Below are 19,603 nucleotides of genomic sequence, written 5' to 3'. Positions count from 1 at the left end.
CCACTGCCACACAGTCATTGTGGTCTCATTTGGTCCCTAGCGACACAACTCCTGAAAAGAAGACAGGCTACCGTTGCTAACACAAACACAGGCAGTTTTGCTTAAGAATCAGACTGCCAGGCATCCAAAAGTGACAAGTGCCAGAGGAAGCCACAAAACTATAATAATAGTAACAATTTTGCATCACAATACATTAAGGCAGGAAGATCCCTAAATTACTTCTCAGTAAATGAAGGTAATGTAATCATCCATTGTATATTTTTCTTCCTTACGCAAAACAAACAAACAAAACCCCCAACAGAAAGGCTTTAAAAAGCATAAGGCAATAAAACAAAAATCAAAACAAGTCTTGCATTTTCTTCTCAGCTACATTCTTTCTCCTTCCAGCTACCAGCTTCCATATTTATTTTGCTTAAAATTCAGAATATATGTTATCTTTTCTTGGTTGAATTAGGACAAATATTCTCTGGACGTAGCCATCACTCTGGTGAATTTACCGTTAAAATACTCGAATTAGAGAAGGGTAAATTCCCATAGGTATCTCTTCTTAAATACTTCTTCTGACAGACTAAATGCCCATTTCCATTCCTATACATGCATCCAACCTGAGCTGACAGGACACAAGGACGTATTTGTATTCTATAATTTTTGCAGCCTAAAGATTACGAAAAATTCATAAATAAATACAGATGGATTTCTGACTGGTAAACACTGCATTGTGGAAATCCAAACTGGTGAAACATTGAACTCTCAAAAACAAATTGTAAAAGACAGACACAAGTAATGGAATTAAAATTATATATAGCTTATACATACGAATACATACCCTAACAGTACATTTTTGTAGGACACTGCAGCCTCAGGATGTGTCTCCACTCTGCCTTAACAGAGCTGAAACCTGAATTTCATTCTTTTGTGCACAGAATGAGACAGCCAGTCTATTTATTTCTTTAGACAAAGGGAAACAACTCAAATAGGTGAAAGTCCTCTCAAAATGGAGTTCTGTTGGCAATAACAGTCAGAACTGACCCCAAAGTCTTTCACAACCTGGAGTACTAGGGTAAATAATGGGATATGAATTATTCCCACTCAATTGGTTTGGCGTTTGGGGTTTGGTTTTGGTTTTTTTTTTTTCCTTTCTCAGTCTTTAAATTTAAAAGACCTTAGTCTTATCCTGATAGAGGATAAATTAATGTTGAAAACAGGTTCAGTAGAATGGAAAAAACTATTTTCCACACAATGCTAGTATGAAATGTAATCTTCAGGATGCCAGCTGGATTAGCTACTGCCTCTGTCTTTCAACAGAGAGAAGTGTGCTTTAGAAACGGGAGAAAGGGGGACAGGAAGGAAGGTTAAAATGAAATGTGGTCAGTGGGACTTTATTATGATGTACAAGGCATTTCACTTCCCTGCAGATACTGTTATGCCTCGACAGCTGGTGTCAAGGCGACAGCTACAAAACAGAAGTGGAGTGTATCGATTTAACTTATTTCATACAGCTCTGGAGTATATCATTTTCTCACACTCAACCTCACTCCAGTTAGCAAAATTCTGCAGTGCAGATTCATAAAAAAGTTTAATTACAAAAAATCCCCCAACCCTACAGCAACAGGATAACTACCATTAGTCATTTTCATGTGTGTCATGCTTGAAAAAGCTTTGCATATTTTAAAAAGCTATGGATCAACTAAACCTGTCAAAATCCAATCTCTGTATACTTCAGGCTTCTACATTTGAGTAAATCAGCACAGCTTTTATGGGTCCATAAAACTCTGACTCATCTCCTTCAGACTGTTTTTTTTCTTCTCCTCAATTTGTTCTCATTACCAGCTAACGTTAATGAGAAGGCATTACAGAATGATTTGCAGAGAGATTTGATTTCTGCTTATAGCGGCCACAAAAATCAAACATTCTTCCTCCATACCACTAAGTAATTTGTAATTCATAATTTGATTGGTTAGTATTACACCAAAAATTCTCACCTTCCTCCTCTTGCACATACATATATACATTTCTCTTTCATGTCAAGAGAAATGCCACCTATATAAATAGAATCATAGAATCATTTAGGTTGGAAAAGACTTCAGCGAGTCCAACCGTTAACCCAACACTGCCAAGTTACCGGTAACCCATGTCCCTCAGCACCATGTCTACACGTCTTTTAAATCCCTCCAGGGACAGTGACTCCACCACTTCCCTGGGCAGTCTGTTCCAATGCTTGACAACCTTTCAGTGAAGAAATTTTTCCTAATATCCATCCTAAACCTCCCCGGCGCAACTTGAGGCCATTTCCTCTTGTCCTATCACTTGCTACTTGAGAGAAGAGACCGGCACCCATCTCACTACACCCTCCCTTCAGGTGCAAGAAATGCAAGAAAACCCATCTATCTCAGCCAGTAAAAGTTATCATTCCAAACAGTTGTTGGCACAGTCCTTACAAAAAAGCTCTATTGTTTTAATCTACGTTTCATACATTTTCAGCATACTAAGTTTAATTTCTAAATCTCCTGCACTCCTATAGCCTTCCTTGTACATGTGTAGTGCCTGCAACGTGTCTTCAGTTAGAACCTAGCTCTTCGATTTTAATCACGCACTTCCACATCTAGATTAAACCCTGCCTGAAGGTGGTTTTAGTCTGAATTTGTCAAATGCTGAATGCAATTTTCTTCCAAGACAGGTTGTGCCATAATGTCCAACTGGTAAGTCTAGCTTTAAATTCTTTAAAAAGAAGAATGATTTATACTTAAAGAAGGATATGGTAATGGTTTGACTAACTGAGACTAAATACTGAATTGAGAATAGAGGGGATAGCTTCTAAATGATTTGTAACAAATCCCTCCCGTACTTCCAACCTAAGACAATAATGTCAAAAGAAGAGCATCTGAAATCTCAGCAGGCACATTAACTACACATGTCTATATTACCATCCACTGTTTTCATTAAAATCTGCTTATCCTCCTTTAATATTGGCAACTGGTAATTACAGAACAAAATAAGCACACTACCTCCTAGCCCTGAAAAAATAACATTATAAGCTTCCTACAGAAAGGCAGTATGGTAGCTATAAGAAGATTTTAAATGTCAACAAAGTGGTAATCAGTTGTTGCTACTTACTTGGTGGGTAAGGTACTGCTGTTCTACCATCCTTCCCTACAGGGCGTTCCTCAGACCCTACTGTGGGCATTTTTGATGACCGAAGAGCTGGTGATACAGCCTAAAAGCAGAATAATCACACACCATCTTAAAAAAATGTACAAAATATTAGAATTCATAAGGTATTAATAATTCCGGAAACTCTCTGAATGAGATTTCACAAGAAACAAAAAAGTTTACTTTTCTACTCTCCCATCCGCTCCCCCCAAGGAGGCTGGATTTCTTTTTCTTCTCTTTCAACACTAAAACGAAACAAAATCTCTGAAATATTTGCCTGCCCAAACACCCCCCCAATATATAGATACATACATATAAGCATATCACATGTATCTATATACACACACAAATTACATCGAAAATGTTATCACAAACACTGGACGTGAAATTAATGTGCCTACTTGACTTGAGAACAACGACGAGAACACGACACAGAGTAAGAAGGCCATAAGCAGACTACCACAGGAGAGAGCTCAATACGTGCAAGTTTTAAGACAGGAAGAACATTAGGTCTGTCCAGGCCAACTACACAGAAAAAGGTAATTTTTTTATTTTGACACAACAGTCCTCTAGTAGATTTGCATATTAACTGCGACATCTTAAGTGCAGTTTGTGTAGAACCACAGAACAGGGAGAAGTGGTAAATAAATTGGTGTACTTGAAAAGTACTGCCAAGAACCAGGCATTAGACTTTTAAATACTATTACCTACTATCAGTCGGATCTCCTTCTGTATCATTATGGCTATATTAGATTAAGCTTAAAAACAGTAATTATTCAAGCTTTGCCTTTCTATGTGTCTTGATTTTTTTTTTCCTGGTAACTGATGTAAATCTGCTTTTCCTTTTGTATTTCCTAATATTCAGCAACTATTCCTCTTTGCACTGAAATAAACCGCTTGTAGGAATAGAAATGCTTCAGAGAATTACTGAAATTCACTAAGGTTGAATTTAATTTTCTTTGGGCAGCATCTCAAACAAGGTAAAAGAACAAATCACCAGTTAATAAAACTAGGATCTTTTCCATAACTCTCAAACAAACACAAAATACTGACAAAAGCTAAGGGCACAAAACTAGATGTAATGATAAAGCAACTACATTGCTTAACCTATGGAAGTATTCTTATAGCCTGTCTATGCAATGACTGAATCAGCAAGTTAGTTGTATGCAGGTTCCCCTCAGGACTGAAAAACTGTCAGACAACGCAAGCTTTGATGTTACCCACGTGATCTCCTAATATCGCTGAATTATACAGTGATGATTTCTCTCCATGATGGATCTCCTGAAAGGATACCTCTCTCTGCTAGCAACTCTTCCTAGTTAAAATCCAAGCCTCCTACCTCGAAACTCTCGTATCTATTAGGGATAATCACTCCCCACTAGGATTCCATCCACATCCTTTTCTTTGGCAGAGGTTTAAGTCTACAGAACACTCAGCCCTACAAAGACTTACACCAAGCTCATCTTCATCTGAATTATCAAAGATATTGTCTAGGTCATGAAGTGATGGAGCCAGATCCGTCACCTGTGTGAGGCTACCAGAGCCTACTCGGCCTGCAGCATTGTCTTGCCGGGTATCTATCAAAAAGAAAGGGAAAACCCCATGAAAAATGGGAGTAAAGTTAAGCACAAAATCACCTTTTTTCAATTTTACTTCCCACTCTAAACATGGGACAAGCAAGAATCACTGAGACCCCTTTTCTATGTTGTAGTCTAGAAATAGCTCTGCCGTCAAGTTTTAAGCAAGCACCAAAGGTCAATCGCGAAAGAACGAAGGCAGCTACTGCTTAACTTTAATATTCTAGAAAGAATAAATAATTACATTATTATAAAAAGGACAAGCAGAATCAAGTTTTTTCCATCTCAGGAGCTGTCTATAGCTCTCATTTTACAGTAAAATGTTCAGTATGTGATTTTTTCCTTTCAGATTTCACTGCATAACTTTGAGTGTTTTTGCTTTGCAGAGTGAATTAAAAAGCTTTTACTCACCAGTCTTTGGAGCAGAACTGAAAATAGACATGGCATCTTTTCCATCAGGAACTGGTGTAGAATGACCCGCTGTGGGGATCTCCTTGGTACCAATTCCATCTTCTGACTGTACAAAAAATCCAAGAGTTTTTAGTGGATATTAATTTAAGCTATGTAAGAACAACTGTTTTCCTAGGTCAAGCCAAACTTAGGGCTCTGGATTAAATGCTTTGAGAAGCAAAACAAAATTTAAGAAGGGAAAAGAACATGGTTGTCTGCTGTTTATCTACGTCTTACGAAAAACATGAAGTAATGTTGTGTATTATTTACAAAGGATTCCACATACATCAGTTAACTTTGATAGCCAGTACAGATAATTACCCACTCCAATTTCTCCAGAAAACATATCTTCTAGAATTTTAAGCGTGGTGGTTACCCACACAAGAACAATGCGTGAGTAGCCAGGCAGTGAAGCAGCTCTGTAATGGGTAAGATGCATAAGGAGTACAATGCACACAGGGCAGGTGAAGACCAAAGAATGGTGATTAAATTGCTTCTGTTCACATATGGAAGAACACCTCTAAGGAAATGTTCAATCCAATATAGTGTCCCTGCCACAAATCCTCTCAGCAGAAGGCTACACTAATTTTGCCCAAGGGAAGAAAAATAAGCTTGGGCTGGAGAGATCTGAGCTTTGCAGTGAGGTGAGATGTCAAGCTGAAGCAAGCAAGAAAGATAAAAAGCAGCCCAGCAAATTCTTTCATCTCTACAAGCGAATATAAGGCTCAAAGTATTTTATTTCTTAGCTTAAATCTGGAACCTGCTGCTGGTCAAGCTGAATATATATAACTGGAAAGTATTCCTTGTAACAGCAGTGTTTTCATATACAAACAGGTTCAGAGGGATGCCAGCAAATACCAGCTCAAAAACACCACAGTGAAATGAAGTTTCTTCCTGTGAGCCGGTGCAGAAAGTCCAGTAAGAACATTCATGATAAAGACTCTGGATTTACATGTTACCTTGTTCTTTTTCGAAGGATCTTTCTCAGCCCCAAGTTTGCATTTTTTATTGCCAGTGAAGCTGTACTTTATATCACCATCTTCAAAAGTGTAAGGGTCACTAGCGTCTCCCAAGCCTTCTCCAGGCTGTTGTATCAGAGGCAGGGGGTCAAGATAGTTCAGTGTCTGCACTGGTTTCTGCTCTTCCAAAATTTTAAACCGTTTATTAGGTTGTGCTAAGAGCCTGAAAGTAAAAATAAACAAGCAAACAAAGCCATCATGAAACAAACCAAACATACAGAGAAAAATAACAGCTCTTCAGATCTGTAGCTGTCACACACAAATACAGCCCACGTCTCTCTCCATCCTCCTTCATCTAGCAGAAATGCTTTTTCCTCAAATAAAGGATGCATTTGCCTACATTTAGTATTAAACATCTTACTGTATTAACAACTGCTTTGGGACAATGAAAAAAGAATTGATCTTGTCACTGTATAAATCAAAATACTTTGAAGAACACATAACCTTTTCAGCCTAGCAAAACTCCATTGTAATTACCAAAATGTTACAGTGAAGCCTTCTACTTGTTTCAGTTTCAACTGAAAACAGAGTTTGGTCATGCTTATAATTTAATAAAACCACCACGGGGATCTATTTGCACTCCTACCTTTTCAGTGCAGTGCTGTCCGAGTTTATTTCCATCTTGGCATCATATCTCTCACACGGAAGATCTGGCGGCCTGAACTCTGGATCATCACTTGATGGGACGCTATAGGTCCTCCACATATCTACTGACTCATTGTTCTGGATTATCCCGCAGTATAATGCCGTCTCACTGACCTCTGCCATCAGAGGTAACCTCTGTCCAACAAGGACTGTCCTATCGTCTAAGCTGGGCAAGGGCTGAAGCTCCAGCCCACTGCCATAGAGTGCTGGGTTTACAGGTACGGAAGGCGGGTCCAGGTTCTCTGCTTCCTGGCCTCTTGGCTGGGGGCTAAGGGTGGGAGGCAGAGGGGAAGTAGGGGAATGGGGTGAATCCATAGGATTCATATTAATTTGCTTGCTTGGATTTCTAGCAGGTATAGATAGCGGCTTCTCGTATTTTCTGGGATTAGGAACTTCTAAAGAGGGCTCTATTCCCGCTAAGCCCAGTTTCTGCCCTGATGTGTCCTGCTCCATGCATAGCTCTTCAGTCACAGAGGGCCGATGGTGAAATGGCATCATAGGCCTTTTTTGCAGTTTATCTCCTTTTTCCTGTCTCTCTGTTGTTTTGTGCTTTGAAGAGGCAGGAGGTGGCAACGATGAAGATGACGATGTTCCCACACTGAATCCTGGCTGATTTATCGTTGGGGGACGGCTGGAGCCAGCAGCACAACGCTGTTTGAAAACCTTGTGCCTGAAAGCAGAGGCAGAAACAAGTCACCGCATGGTTTATACGGTTATCTGATCTAATGGGGGGAAAAAACCCCCAAAGAACAGCATTGAGAAATCTCGTCTCTGTTCCTGATCATTTAACAGATTTTGATCTGGACCAGGTCGTTCAAGCCAACTTTGCTGCAGTTTCTCTGACCTATAAAATGGAAAATGACAGTCTCCAGAAAACAGCATTCAAAGGAAAGATTTAATGCTTATAAAAGCTTAGTACTGCTCAGATGGAAGGCAATATAACAAAAAAATCCAAGCTACTGCTGTTTTCATTACCCTAAAGATAGCCTTTCAAATAAAATTACCGCTGTGGAACTACATCACGACTCTTGCACACTCCTGAGCATCTGTTACAAAAGATTCAGATCGGAATTGTTTTAGTTATGTTCACAGACACAATACATGGCAGGATGCTCTCATGGCAGTTTTCTCCTCCATATCAGGGAAGGAAAAATAAGTACAACTCTAGTCCAAAAACAAAACAAACAAACAAAAAAAAAAAGGAGAAAAAAAAAGAGAAGAAAAAAGCAACTACCGACTGATGAAGACAGCATGAACACATATTTTAAAAATATTAAAAACAAAAAATGCAGTAACACAGAAACTTATTACTGGTTTCAGATTTTAATTTGGCTTTTTAAAATTTGTATCCAGTATCTTCGAGACTGGGAAGCACAGGAGTGAATTGCAGTATTTCAGGTACTGCTAAACAGTATTTTCGTCATATAGCTGATGGTCCCCAAGGATGTTACAACAGGGACATATAACTCTGTCCGTATTTTTATTGCTTTTTTTTGTTGTTGTTTGGGGGTTTTTGTTTAGTTTTTTTTAAGCTGAGCGGAAATTGGAAGATGTATTGTGTTTAACATTTATATCTGTTTAAAGTTAAATACCACAGCAAAATAAATCACTCCATCCCTACTTTTGTTTACGAACAACAATATCTAGGACAGCAACAAAACATTTCAAAACATATCATACGCTTTTTACTCACAAAGATAAACTACATTACCACAAGTAAAGTGGACTACTAGATTGAAGAAAATCAATTCTGCTTTTATGACTTAGCTATGAAAATATCCGAGTTTTATAGCACCCAGCGGCTGTCAAATGGTACAAATACAACTTCTTGTCCTTGCTACATCTTTTTCCAGTAACCATCCATGCTGCGTGGTATGGTCCTGGCTTGCTTTGTGGGCTGTGCTGTTACCAGGCCGTGTTGCAAATTCTCTGCCGCAGCAGATGGTCTTTAGCTGCAATCACCCATAATGTGGAGCTAATGCCCTAGTAGCTGAAGATTTGCCTTAAGCATGTTCTTGTAACATTTCATTGACTTAATTCTCCATCATTCACCGTATTTTAACTGACCGCAGGAAATTATTTTAGGCAGTCTGTTGTGCCACACACAGAGCTGGGTTTATAGAAGATCGTATTTGATGCTGAACACCAGAAAACCCTTTAAGACTCCATATTTAAGATCATATCTTGAAATTTATACCCTCATTTATACAATACACACAGAATGGGCACAGTAATTACTAAAACAATATCTATATGACAGTAGCTGTCCAGTTTCTGCAGCTACACAGAAAATTTTTATAGCTGTTTGAAATCAGGTACTGCCTTTATTTTAAGGATTATGTTTTCATTTCCCAGGTGCTGTGTTTCCTAACTCCAGCATGCTGTAGTTATCGCTGGAGCTATTAAAAGACAGTGTGAAGTTGCAAATGCAGCTGAACCTATCCATCGATTAAGGTTTCCATTGCCCACTACTGATTCCTCACCCTTTCCAGGCGAGCCTGGACCTCAGTTTTCCATAGGAAACACTTGGCATCCTGAAAAAACGTTTATCTGCTCTGCATTTTTGAGTATATACATACAAGCAACATATAATCAGGGGTTAAAGAGCAAGGCTGCAGGAATCAGGGGTTAAAGAGCAAGGCTGCAGGAGAGCAACACTTTCACTTTGGACACAGCGCAGAGTCTCCAGGTTGAACACTCTGCCCTCTGCATGACGCACAATTCCTCTACATCCCTTTCTCTCTTCTTCTAAATACACAAAGGAGAACTGGCTTCAGGAGAAGTCAAACGCAAAAGGTACAAGGACACAATCTCGCTTCATTCAGTTTTGGACAATGGAAATTTCTAATCAGCAACCCTTCAGAGATTGTGAGAACGCTACATTCCTACATTTCTCTGGACAGCCAAGTCTAAAGAGAAAGCTCTGCTGAGACTGCTGTGGCAGGTAACACGTTTAATGATTTGGTTAGACAATATATGAATTTTACTATTATTAAGAACAGCGTTATTCTCGAGTTTACTTTGCTGTTAAAAGGAAAATAAAAAAGAAAAACAGCTGTGCCCCCACCAGAGGAAAAGCAGAGAATCATTTCAGCCACATCACTGTCTGTCGTGTTGACTATTGTTTGGGCAAAGACCCTTATTGCAGTTGGGGAGGGGCAGGGGGGGATGAGACAGGAAAAAAAATTATACGAAAAGGGTTAGCAGAGGACAATCAGCATTTCTGTTAGATCATATGAATAGCATTTACATCTGTGCATACTTAAGGAATAACTTCTTTAGGTCATAAAAACACCTTTATCAATCTTGTACACAGATGGTCACCTTAGGAATTAAAAATTTTAGTAGAACCCATTTCACAGGACTATTTCACTGGAAACTGTTTTTCTCCTAGCCCTGTAACATCACTCTGATAATTTTCAGAATTGGTGGTGCTGGTTTGCCTCTCCTGAGCGAATAGCACTGGAACTTTAGGCATTCATCAAAGATGACAGATAATTTAATAAACTCTTGAAGTGTTTGTGTAAGTGAGCTGTGATTTCTCGTTGATCAGTTGACAGCAGATGACCATGCTGCAAGGCTTTGTATTCTCTTGGGTGTTTTTTGGTGTCCAATGTGGATATGGCAGATTGACTAGAGGTACACGGAGTAAAGTGTTTCTTAAGGATATTTTTCCTCTTCCTCTAAAGAGGGACAGTAGCGCTATCTCTCAATCAGGATGCTCTGAAATTTAGGCAGCTTCTGTCCCTCCTCATCATGAGTCCTACCGCTCCAAACTGTACAGCTCACATCTCCAAAAAGCCTGAAGGATGAGTTCATTATGAATGAGAAATATTTGAGTGATTCTAGCCCCCATTCTCTTGGCTAGGATCGTTTTTCCACTCAAGTTGACTACTGCAAGTGACAGTGATATGAGATGCATATTAATCACCCGCATATGAGTGATGATCACAGTTTTTACGATTAGAGTTCCCTCTTCTCGCAGCTAAAATGTAACTCCCTTTTGTAAGTGTACCTCTGTCTGAATTAAACAGGGCTCTTCCAATATAATAAATGCTTACTCTCTTCAAGGCTCACCTGGAACAAGAACAACTGACTCTTTGGACTGGATCCACAAAATCCCAAGAAACAGTATTGTTAGGAACTTCCTCTTCCAAATTTGCAGTTGTAATTTGATTCCTCCTGAAGAAAAGATTATTTTAGTAGTTATCACCTTTTGTAAAACAAAATTTTGAAAATGCACATGCATAAGTTCACATATGTTCCCCTCAAAGAAATTACTTCCTTCTACTTCACCTTTGAAACAGAATTCTGTATTTAACAGTAGTTCCCTCTACTACTCCTTAAAACTTCCAGTTTGATTTATGTGGGAGCATGGTACCAGCTCTACATCAGATAGCTCTGTTTGGAGTTTGAGCACAAGAGGCAAGGGGCAATTTAAAGTGAATCTGGAAATTCGTCTGACATCTCCAGTGAGGAAATTGCATGGAAATAGTGAAAAATAAAGATTCCATGCCATGAATATGCTTTAAATCTCCAGTAATAAAGGTCTAACAACATTAATATACCATATCCTTGTCGATTGGAATTTTAGTCCAACACATGCAATGTAATGCTTTACAGATATTACCCTTTAGAGTTCTAAGTATCAAATACATACTATTTGTTCTCCAGTCACACAACTTTCAGTCTAGTAACTACAACTGCAGCTAGAAACTGCAATCAATAAATCTGAAAGCATCTAGCTGAAGGCACTTATTATAGATTTGTAACCTCAAAGACTGTCACAATTAAGATACACAACTGCAAATACAATGCTAAGTGTTAGGAGTCTTCAGCTGAACACAGTAACAAATTTTCTTTAATAATGCTGTTCTGCATCATTAGCTTTGATTAGTGGCAAAAGAATTCTGTGAGGAATAACATCATCTAAGGCAAAACTATTACAATTTAAACTATATATTACGTGTTATTAATAAACAAAACCGTCAGAACTGCTGCCTTACTTGGACTGTGACCTGTTGAGAATGCATTCCTTCCAGACACGGTGAACCATATGATTGTGAAATTTTGGAGTAATCTTGCTTGATTTCTTTGGACTGTGTACACTAACTGTCCCCTCCTGTACAGCTGAATGGCTGATACTGCTCTGAGAGCATCCACTTTCTCCTGCAATATAAATGAAGCATTAATGTTACAGCTGTTCTTAACGTTCACATTAGACACTTTCCCTCTGACAAGGCTGCTGACCACACAGATGTTCACATTCACTAGAAAATGCCTAAAGCTTCATTACAAAAGGCTAAGTAAACTACATTTCAAAGCAACGCTTGCCTTTGGGGTAACAAAGGTGGCACTAGGTTATACCAGGTACATACGGAGTACAGCCATGCATGTATTATCTCACCTTATGTGAGATAATACACTCTGCTGCTTAAATGGAGGGAGTTCAAATAGCCCCCTGCAGCCTTGGACTGAATTACTACGAAATAGTGCAGATAGAGGTTTCTCCCAATCATCCTGTATGTTAAACTTGAATTTATATAGTCTTTGGTGAGTTGCTTTCAACACTAAATTTGTTAAAATATGGATGGTTCTAAATCTATTGAGAAACCAAATAATTTATGTAGACTATTTCAAAGCAAGAATCAGTTTTTTATACCCAAGATAAAACTTCACTGAAGAAACGAATGGATTAGTGTGATGCCATTTCTTTATAATATGCTTGAATTGAAATACCAGTATCAAAATGTGCTCTGGTAAAAATCTTACAGTTGAAATGTATGCTACTACAGAAATTGTTCGACTGTTGATCATTAGTGTATACTATTAACATAGTATGTGAGGTTCTCAGTCATACTGTATGATTATCAGAGAGATAACAAATTGAGATATTACTTCAACATGTTAACAGCCTGAAAGCTATGACATTCTGCACTTCATTTCTTTCTGTCTGTGATGCAGAAACCATATCAGCTATTGTATAAGCAGATGCTTCTTTTCCTACTATGAAATACGGTTTTGGTTTAGATTAACTGAAATCTAACACAGTCATCTTTACAAAGTACAACAGTAGAGGGAGCTTTAGGTTCACTGGCGACTGAGTAACCCTACTCTGTGCTCTGGATGGAAAAGTAAGTAAGAATATGCCGCATTTTAACAAGGTCAAATCAGTGTACAGAACACTTTGTCCTTCTGCCTGACGCAATTTAAGAAGCCTTAAGAATGAAACGCTGAGAGGATTCACTGCTATACATCATTGCATCTAACTAGGTAATATTTCTATCAGGTGACTTTCAAAACACAACTTTTAAAATTGTGCACAAGCTGTATCTTCTTTGATTCTTCATGCCTTTTCCCCCCCTCTCCGGTTAGACCTTCCCAAGTTCTCTTTTTATAAACAATTCTAATTAAAAACAAAAAACAAAAAAGAAAAAAAAAGAGGCAGTCAAAACTACAAATCCCTAGACATACTGAGGGCTGTGGCTCTAAATTTATTTCACTGGCTTTCAGATGTTCTACAGCATTGTGAACTTGACAGATGATCAAGGACCGGTACAACTGCCAGGAAAAAAAAAAGTATGATGGAAAGGGAAGGATAGGAAGTATGAGATGACAAATAAGGAGCTACCAGAGCTTGCAAGTTACATTTGAGTGCATTAATTATTGTTTTCCAAAATTCTGTAATATTTTTCTATTACACAGTGCAGCAATACATGGCATAACATGAAACAGAGCTTTGCAGCAGGCCAAAACATTTTGTTCTCATACAGTGACACTGATTTTTATCCATGAAAATCACTGACAAACTACTGGAGCACACACAAATACCTACGTCATATAACGGTATCAACACCGGAGGACACAACCAGCCACTCACTGGAGGTCACTTCACAATCCCTACGCCGCAGTCTGTTTCTAGATATGAAAAATGCCATTCCCTAGTTTCGGTAGCGATTTGTTTTGCCGCATACTTTAGACACAATCATGGAAAATGTGACTGAAAGAGACCTGAAGAGATCATCTAGTCCATCCCCTGCTTCAAAGCTGGATCAACACATGTGACTAACCTGTTCTTTAAAAACGAACAAACAAATCCCCCAACAACCCACCCACCTCTCTGCTAATGGCAATTCTGTAGCTTCCCGCCAGCCAGTTTACTCTAACACTTCATTATCCTTCCTCAGAGAAAGTTTTTCCTCATGTTTAACCTAGTTTTGCTTCGCTCCAGTTTAGGTTCAGCAGAGAAAAGATTATTCTTTTTCTCCTTTTATGTCTCTGAAGACTGTTACAGCGTCTCTCCTTCAAATTTCTCTTCTCTAGACTAAACAACTTCAATTCTTTCCACCTTTTCCTGTAGGTCCTGTTTGCAAAATCTATAATCAGTCTCACTGCACTTTTCTGGACTCCATCCTATTTGTCCACATCTTTAAGCGTTCAAAAGCAGACATGGTACCACAACCGCATTTTACTAGTATGGGGCAGAACTGAAGTATTATTCATGTGCCTCAGACTAATCCAGTTTATGTATGCCATTTACTGATTCTGAACTACGTGACGTGTTTTGCCATTCATTTTCTCCAATTTTTCAAGGTCTTTTAAAATGGCGTGTGATAGAATATAAAGGAATCCTTTCACTTTTCTCTGCAGAGGCACCTCTCTGATACAGCTTCATACTGCCTTCAAACAACAGCAGAGATCAAACAGAAACTGTGACTGCCACATTGGACAATATGAACACTTTTTAGATATTAATAGTTTATAAATATTCTAAAATAGAATCCCCTTGTGACATTGTACAAGTTTAACAGGGATCTGAAAAATTTGAAAAAACAATAGCACATTAAAATACGCATCAATACTTAAATAGAGACTGTTATTTAGAAGTCAATTGTCTTGCTTCAGTTGATTAAAAATAAGCTTTTTCCTTATTTTAACTATTAATTGCTTTGAAAAACAGATTTCGAAGAGAAATTTCAAAGAGAATGTAAATCTCACATTTTATGTGAGATTTTACTACATTATTAGCAGTAAATACTGAATACTTTGATTGTCTTTATATGCAGGCACTGTTCATGGACAAGTGAATCTAGACAAGTACTCCACGGTAATGAAGCAAACGATGATTAGTTTTCCTTGGCTTTGCATCCAGATTGATCCTCTTGATGTGCCATAAGTATCTAATAAAGTCTGAACTACCTTGGTACCTCCTTACACCTCAGTGAGGGTACAACAAGGATTCTTTATCCCCATCTGGCTGCACCATCTCACAGAAACTTCTAGGAACTTCATGTCTTTGACACTTCTATTGCTCTGTGAAATTTGGTAAGCACTAATCAACAAGTTCAAAAAAGTAGAAGTTCAAGCAGAAGAAGGATTCCCAGCGGTAAGTGGTGTCTAACAATTTTGCTAATGTGACTGAAGTCAAGAGAATCTTGTGTGAACTGAGAACTCAATTTCAAATAATAGTCACTTGCAAAGCATAGAACATGCTGATGCTTGTGAAATTATTATTAATAAAGGCTACAAGGAGAGGCTGAGAAAGCTGGGGGAGGAATCCTATCAATGTATACAAATACTTGACAGGGAGAATAGAGCGGGTATAACCAGCGGTATCCACTGAAAAGATAAGAGGCAATGGGCATAAATTGAAATACAGGAAATTCTATTTAAACATAAGAAAGAACTTCTTGCTGTGAGGCGGTCAGCCACTGGAACAGGTTGCCCAGAGAGGCTGTGGAGTCTCTGTTCTTGAAGAAATTCCAAACCTGATTGGACAATGTCCTGAGCAACCTGCTCTACCTCACCCTGCTTTGAGCAGAGGGCTTGGATAAGACAGACTCCGGAGGTCCCTTCCAACCTCAGCTACCTGGTAATTATGTTAGTAACTGGCAAGTCTGTAAAGAGCAAGTTCGGAAGACAATCTACACAGAAAAAAATATAATTACTTGTAAACGTGCCTTCATTTTTTGAGGAAAAGAAATAACAATAGAATATATTTTTCTATATTAGATTTTTTAATTATTATTTTTATTATCTTAGAAGTTTGCACCCAAACAGATGTTTCACTCTATTCCTTAGTTCTCATTTGAAACTGCAGTCCTGCATTTGTTACAGCCTAACCGCGCTGACAGCAACTAATCTTAAGGTCTTGTCTGTATTCCAGATGATGACAGGTTATGGATATTCGTTTTGATCTCTGAGGAGCAACAGGATATACATATTCATTACATTTCAACGAAGTAAGATATTAAGGATCTAGTACCCACATGGCTTCTGAGATTGGACCTACTATGGAACCAAATACCTGAAAGGGGCATACTCTGTCCACACAAGCAAATATTATGCAGCACTCCGTTTGCCATCTGCGTATGATGCAAGCCTATGCCAGACCTCATTTGGGAAGCCCAGCTCCGTCTTACCAATTCCAGAGACCTACACATTTCTTCTGAATGGCCTTTAATTAAAACCCAACCGCGTTGGGCAAAAAGAGTAGGTAGTGTTTGCAAATTTTTATTGTACCGACATGCATGCTTAGTTAAGTGCTGTATTTCTAGCTCTTTACAAAAAGAACTACATACTCTTCTATGTTCAATGTACTCTTGTACCACAATGAATTAACACTGTGTTCCCATCCCAACACAACAAAACCAACACTTCATAAACACTGGCAAAATCTGTCTAAAACACTGACAGAATCTAGTCTCTCAGGTATTTGCACTACTGCACAAAGATAGTGCAGTTATAGAAAACGGAGCTTAAATGAATTCACAAAGTTTTGTTTAAAGATGTGTCCTCTTCAGGTGTGTTTAAAGCTTTAATTTATTGCAGACCTACAGAGAAAGTCCTCTCCTAACTTTCAGTCTACTGCCTGTCTTTAATCTGCTACTGTTCACTTACTTATCCTCACTTATGCTATGCAAAATTGAAAGTCTGACTCCAGGCTCTTAAGTTCATCGCTTACCCATAACAGCCTGCTCTGGAGAAGTGGGTGGAGTGAGTGGCATCCCACAGGTACTAGCAGGATCCTTCACGCTTCCGAGCCCCTGCTGTCCCACATTTATATGGCCTCCAGTATTGGCAGCATTCTGTGACATGGGGATGTCACTCTGGGAGATGAGAACAAAGGCTGAAGGATACACCATCCTTACACCACCTACAAATAAATGGAAAAACAAAAGTCTTAAATATACCTGATAATACTGAGCAGCCCTAGATACTTCAACTTGTCTTCAATTTCAATTAGACAAAACTTATTATCCAAAATATAAAGAGCTAAGGATTTAACATACTAATATACATCTAACCCTCTATAACCAGTACAGAGCTGAAACAAGTAGCTTGACACTGTGGATAATAGCATGTGGGATACAGGGAGTACAGAAGCTTGAGGCAAGATAACTAGTCAGATCTTGCAGTGTCAAGAGAGCTACAAGAGAAGATAGGAAAATTATAATGGCTGTTTCTGATTAATTAGATTTTTTTTTTTTTTAAATCACATGGAGGAAAATAATTCTTCAGGCAGAATACTGAAACTTACCAACAATGACTTCCACTGCCACAGGGAAATCGTTGTCATATCCCAACTCTTCTTCCTCTTTCATCCCTTCCTTCTTCTTCAGCACCATGGGGTAAAAATACTGCCATTCCTCCATCAGTTTGCGAGTTGCTGGGTCTGACATCTTATATGACTGGCCCGTGAGTGTACCATTTAAACCATAAGGACTCACCAGAACTGCAAGGTAAAAAACAACAGTATGTGTATTTCGACTGCACCAGCCAGGCTCTGCCTCTCTAGCTGGAGTCGCTCTTCCACTCGCATGCTGATTTCAGGATCTGTCTTCAGGGCAAAGCTACTGCAAAACCAGGTGAGGGTGTGAATTTAAAGCTATGTTCTGCTGCACTAGCTTCTTGTACAGCCATCCTTACTGAGCTAAAAATGAACGTTTTTGCAGTTTAGTTTAATAATTTCCACAGTGAACTAATGTAAGTGTGCTGAAAGAGCATTCGCTGTGGCACAGGGATAACCATACATGGAAGCGATAGAGGACAGATATTCAACAATAGGGTTTTTACCAGGAACATATGGTACTAGAGACTTCTCAGCATTAAAAAGGATAGAGGTAACAATATATGAAGACCACAGTCATGACAAATAAGGAAAACTAGTTGCTCAAACAACAGGTATCTCCATTCAGACTCCGTTTTGATTTTAGTCATATTTGATTTGAGAAAGTAATGAATTTAGCTCACTGAAACACAACCTTCTATGATTCAAGTGTCTGAGCCTCTGTCAAAACTTTACATTTAGTAACAAAATGTTTTTCAATAAAGCTTCTATAAATTAATGTCTCTATAAACGCTCATTTTATAGTGTCTCGGTGTTTCTTTACTGTATGTTCAAGATTTCTTGCTTTAATTGCTTTGAAATTGTAATTTCAGACTGTAGTAAAGAGAGTGTAACTCAATGACTCAAGTATTCTTAAATTTTTTTTGATGTAGAGCATTGCACCACAATTGCATCATAAATTTAGTAAGCCATTAATTTAATTCTGTAAACCCCTAATTTCTTACACTGGCAGATAAACAGTCACAGATAATTCAAATTTTTCATTGTTTCTGATACATTTCCACACGCACACCCTTTTTTTAAGAAACACACAAACAAACTAGTTAACAATCAATGAACAAAAAGTACTCCTGAATTAGATAAGCTCAGTATTTTTATTCACTTAGCATTGAAGTTACAGATCTGAGCCCACTGACCTAGATACCATGTAAGAAAATCACCTTCTTAAATGATAAGACTTTTTAAACAAAACCAACTAATTTCCTTTTTTTGATTTAATATATGCATGCACCCTTAAAAATAGTGTTAATGAATAGAAAGCTCTGGAAAATTCCCATACCAATTATGGCTGGGTATAGTGTTGAAGTCCTAACAACATTTTCCCTTACGTCCACAACTTCCTGAATAGAAATTTCACCCAGTTGAAGAGTTGGTTAATCTTACTTTATTCAGCTCTGAAGAGAACATCACCAGAGGTGAAGTCCCTGCCACGCAGAAGTGAGGTTAAGCACACAGAGCTCCAAATCCAGCTCACTTACCTTGGAACGGGGACGGTGAGGACTGGGCCATATGGATATGCTCTTCATTGATCAGGTAGATTGGCTGGTGTTGAGCAATCTCCACGCTTGTGCACACATTGCTTTCCCCATGAAGAAAGAACGTGAAGGCACACGACAAATGTTCACTGTAGGAGAGGGGAGACAAAGGAGAAACAGATTTATTAGCACGTTAATGAACTCATAGGAGGTAGTGATTCCATAGGAGGCAGTGATTAGAGGTCAAATCTAGACTCTTCTGTTTGGTCACTTGTGGCTACCGAATACAGGTTCATTGACGGATTGAGAATTTGATATTTGCCAATATCGGCAACCATCTCAAAGATTTGTTTTCCTACTTGTTTCAGCTTATAAGATCATTACAAACAAATGGGATTTTAATGAGGATTCAAGTAGTAAAAATAGGAGTCCTCAGAAATTCTTCAAAATTCACACTGCAACAAGTTCTATCTGAAAAGGAATAAAAAAGGAATAGGAGAGATGTTTGTCCAACACCTCAGGAGAGCCTCCATTAAAGAAAAAAAAAGCACACGAATATTACAAAAAGGTGGAAATTGTTCCAAGATGAACCATGGATTTGCCACTGATGATTAAACTTAATTTGAAATGAATGGTATTTAAAATATTCCCATTTTA

At 38.4% G+C, this 19,603-nt stretch overlaps 1 protein-coding gene across 3 annotated transcripts in view; it reads right to left on the bottom strand.

Moving 5' to 3' along the window:
- Positions 1–19,603, bottom strand: part of MED13L (mediator complex subunit 13L) — a 205,749-nt gene that overhangs the window by 35,714 nt on the left and 150,432 nt on the right. For all 3 annotated transcript variants that reach the window (XM_074605935.1, XM_074605933.1, XM_074605936.1), the window contains 10 exons: positions 18,950–19,095; positions 17,382–17,576; positions 16,806–16,997; positions 11,848–12,010; positions 10,919–11,023; positions 6,783–7,511; positions 6,137–6,359; positions 5,139–5,244; positions 4,603–4,727; positions 3,115–3,214 (listed from right to left, as the gene is read on the bottom strand). In XM_074605935.1, the coding sequence (XP_074462036.1) occupies positions 3,115–3,214; positions 4,603–4,727; positions 5,139–5,244; positions 6,137–6,359; positions 6,783–7,511; positions 10,919–11,023; positions 11,848–12,010; positions 16,806–16,997; positions 17,382–17,576; positions 18,950–19,095 (2,084 nt within the window). The remainder of the gene's footprint in view (positions 1–3,114; positions 3,215–4,602; positions 4,728–5,138; positions 5,245–6,136; positions 6,360–6,782; positions 7,512–10,918; positions 11,024–11,847; positions 12,011–16,805; positions 16,998–17,381; positions 17,577–18,949; positions 19,096–19,603) is intronic.

The sequence above is a fragment of the Larus michahellis genome, chromosome 13 (assembly GCF_964199755.1).
Source record: "Larus michahellis chromosome 13, bLarMic1.1, whole genome shotgun sequence".
Lineage (NCBI taxonomy): Eukaryota > Metazoa > Chordata > Aves > Charadriiformes > Laridae > Larus > Larus michahellis.
The sequence above is the reverse complement of the archived record's forward strand: the minus strand, read 5'-3'. Positions and strand labels throughout refer to the sequence as shown.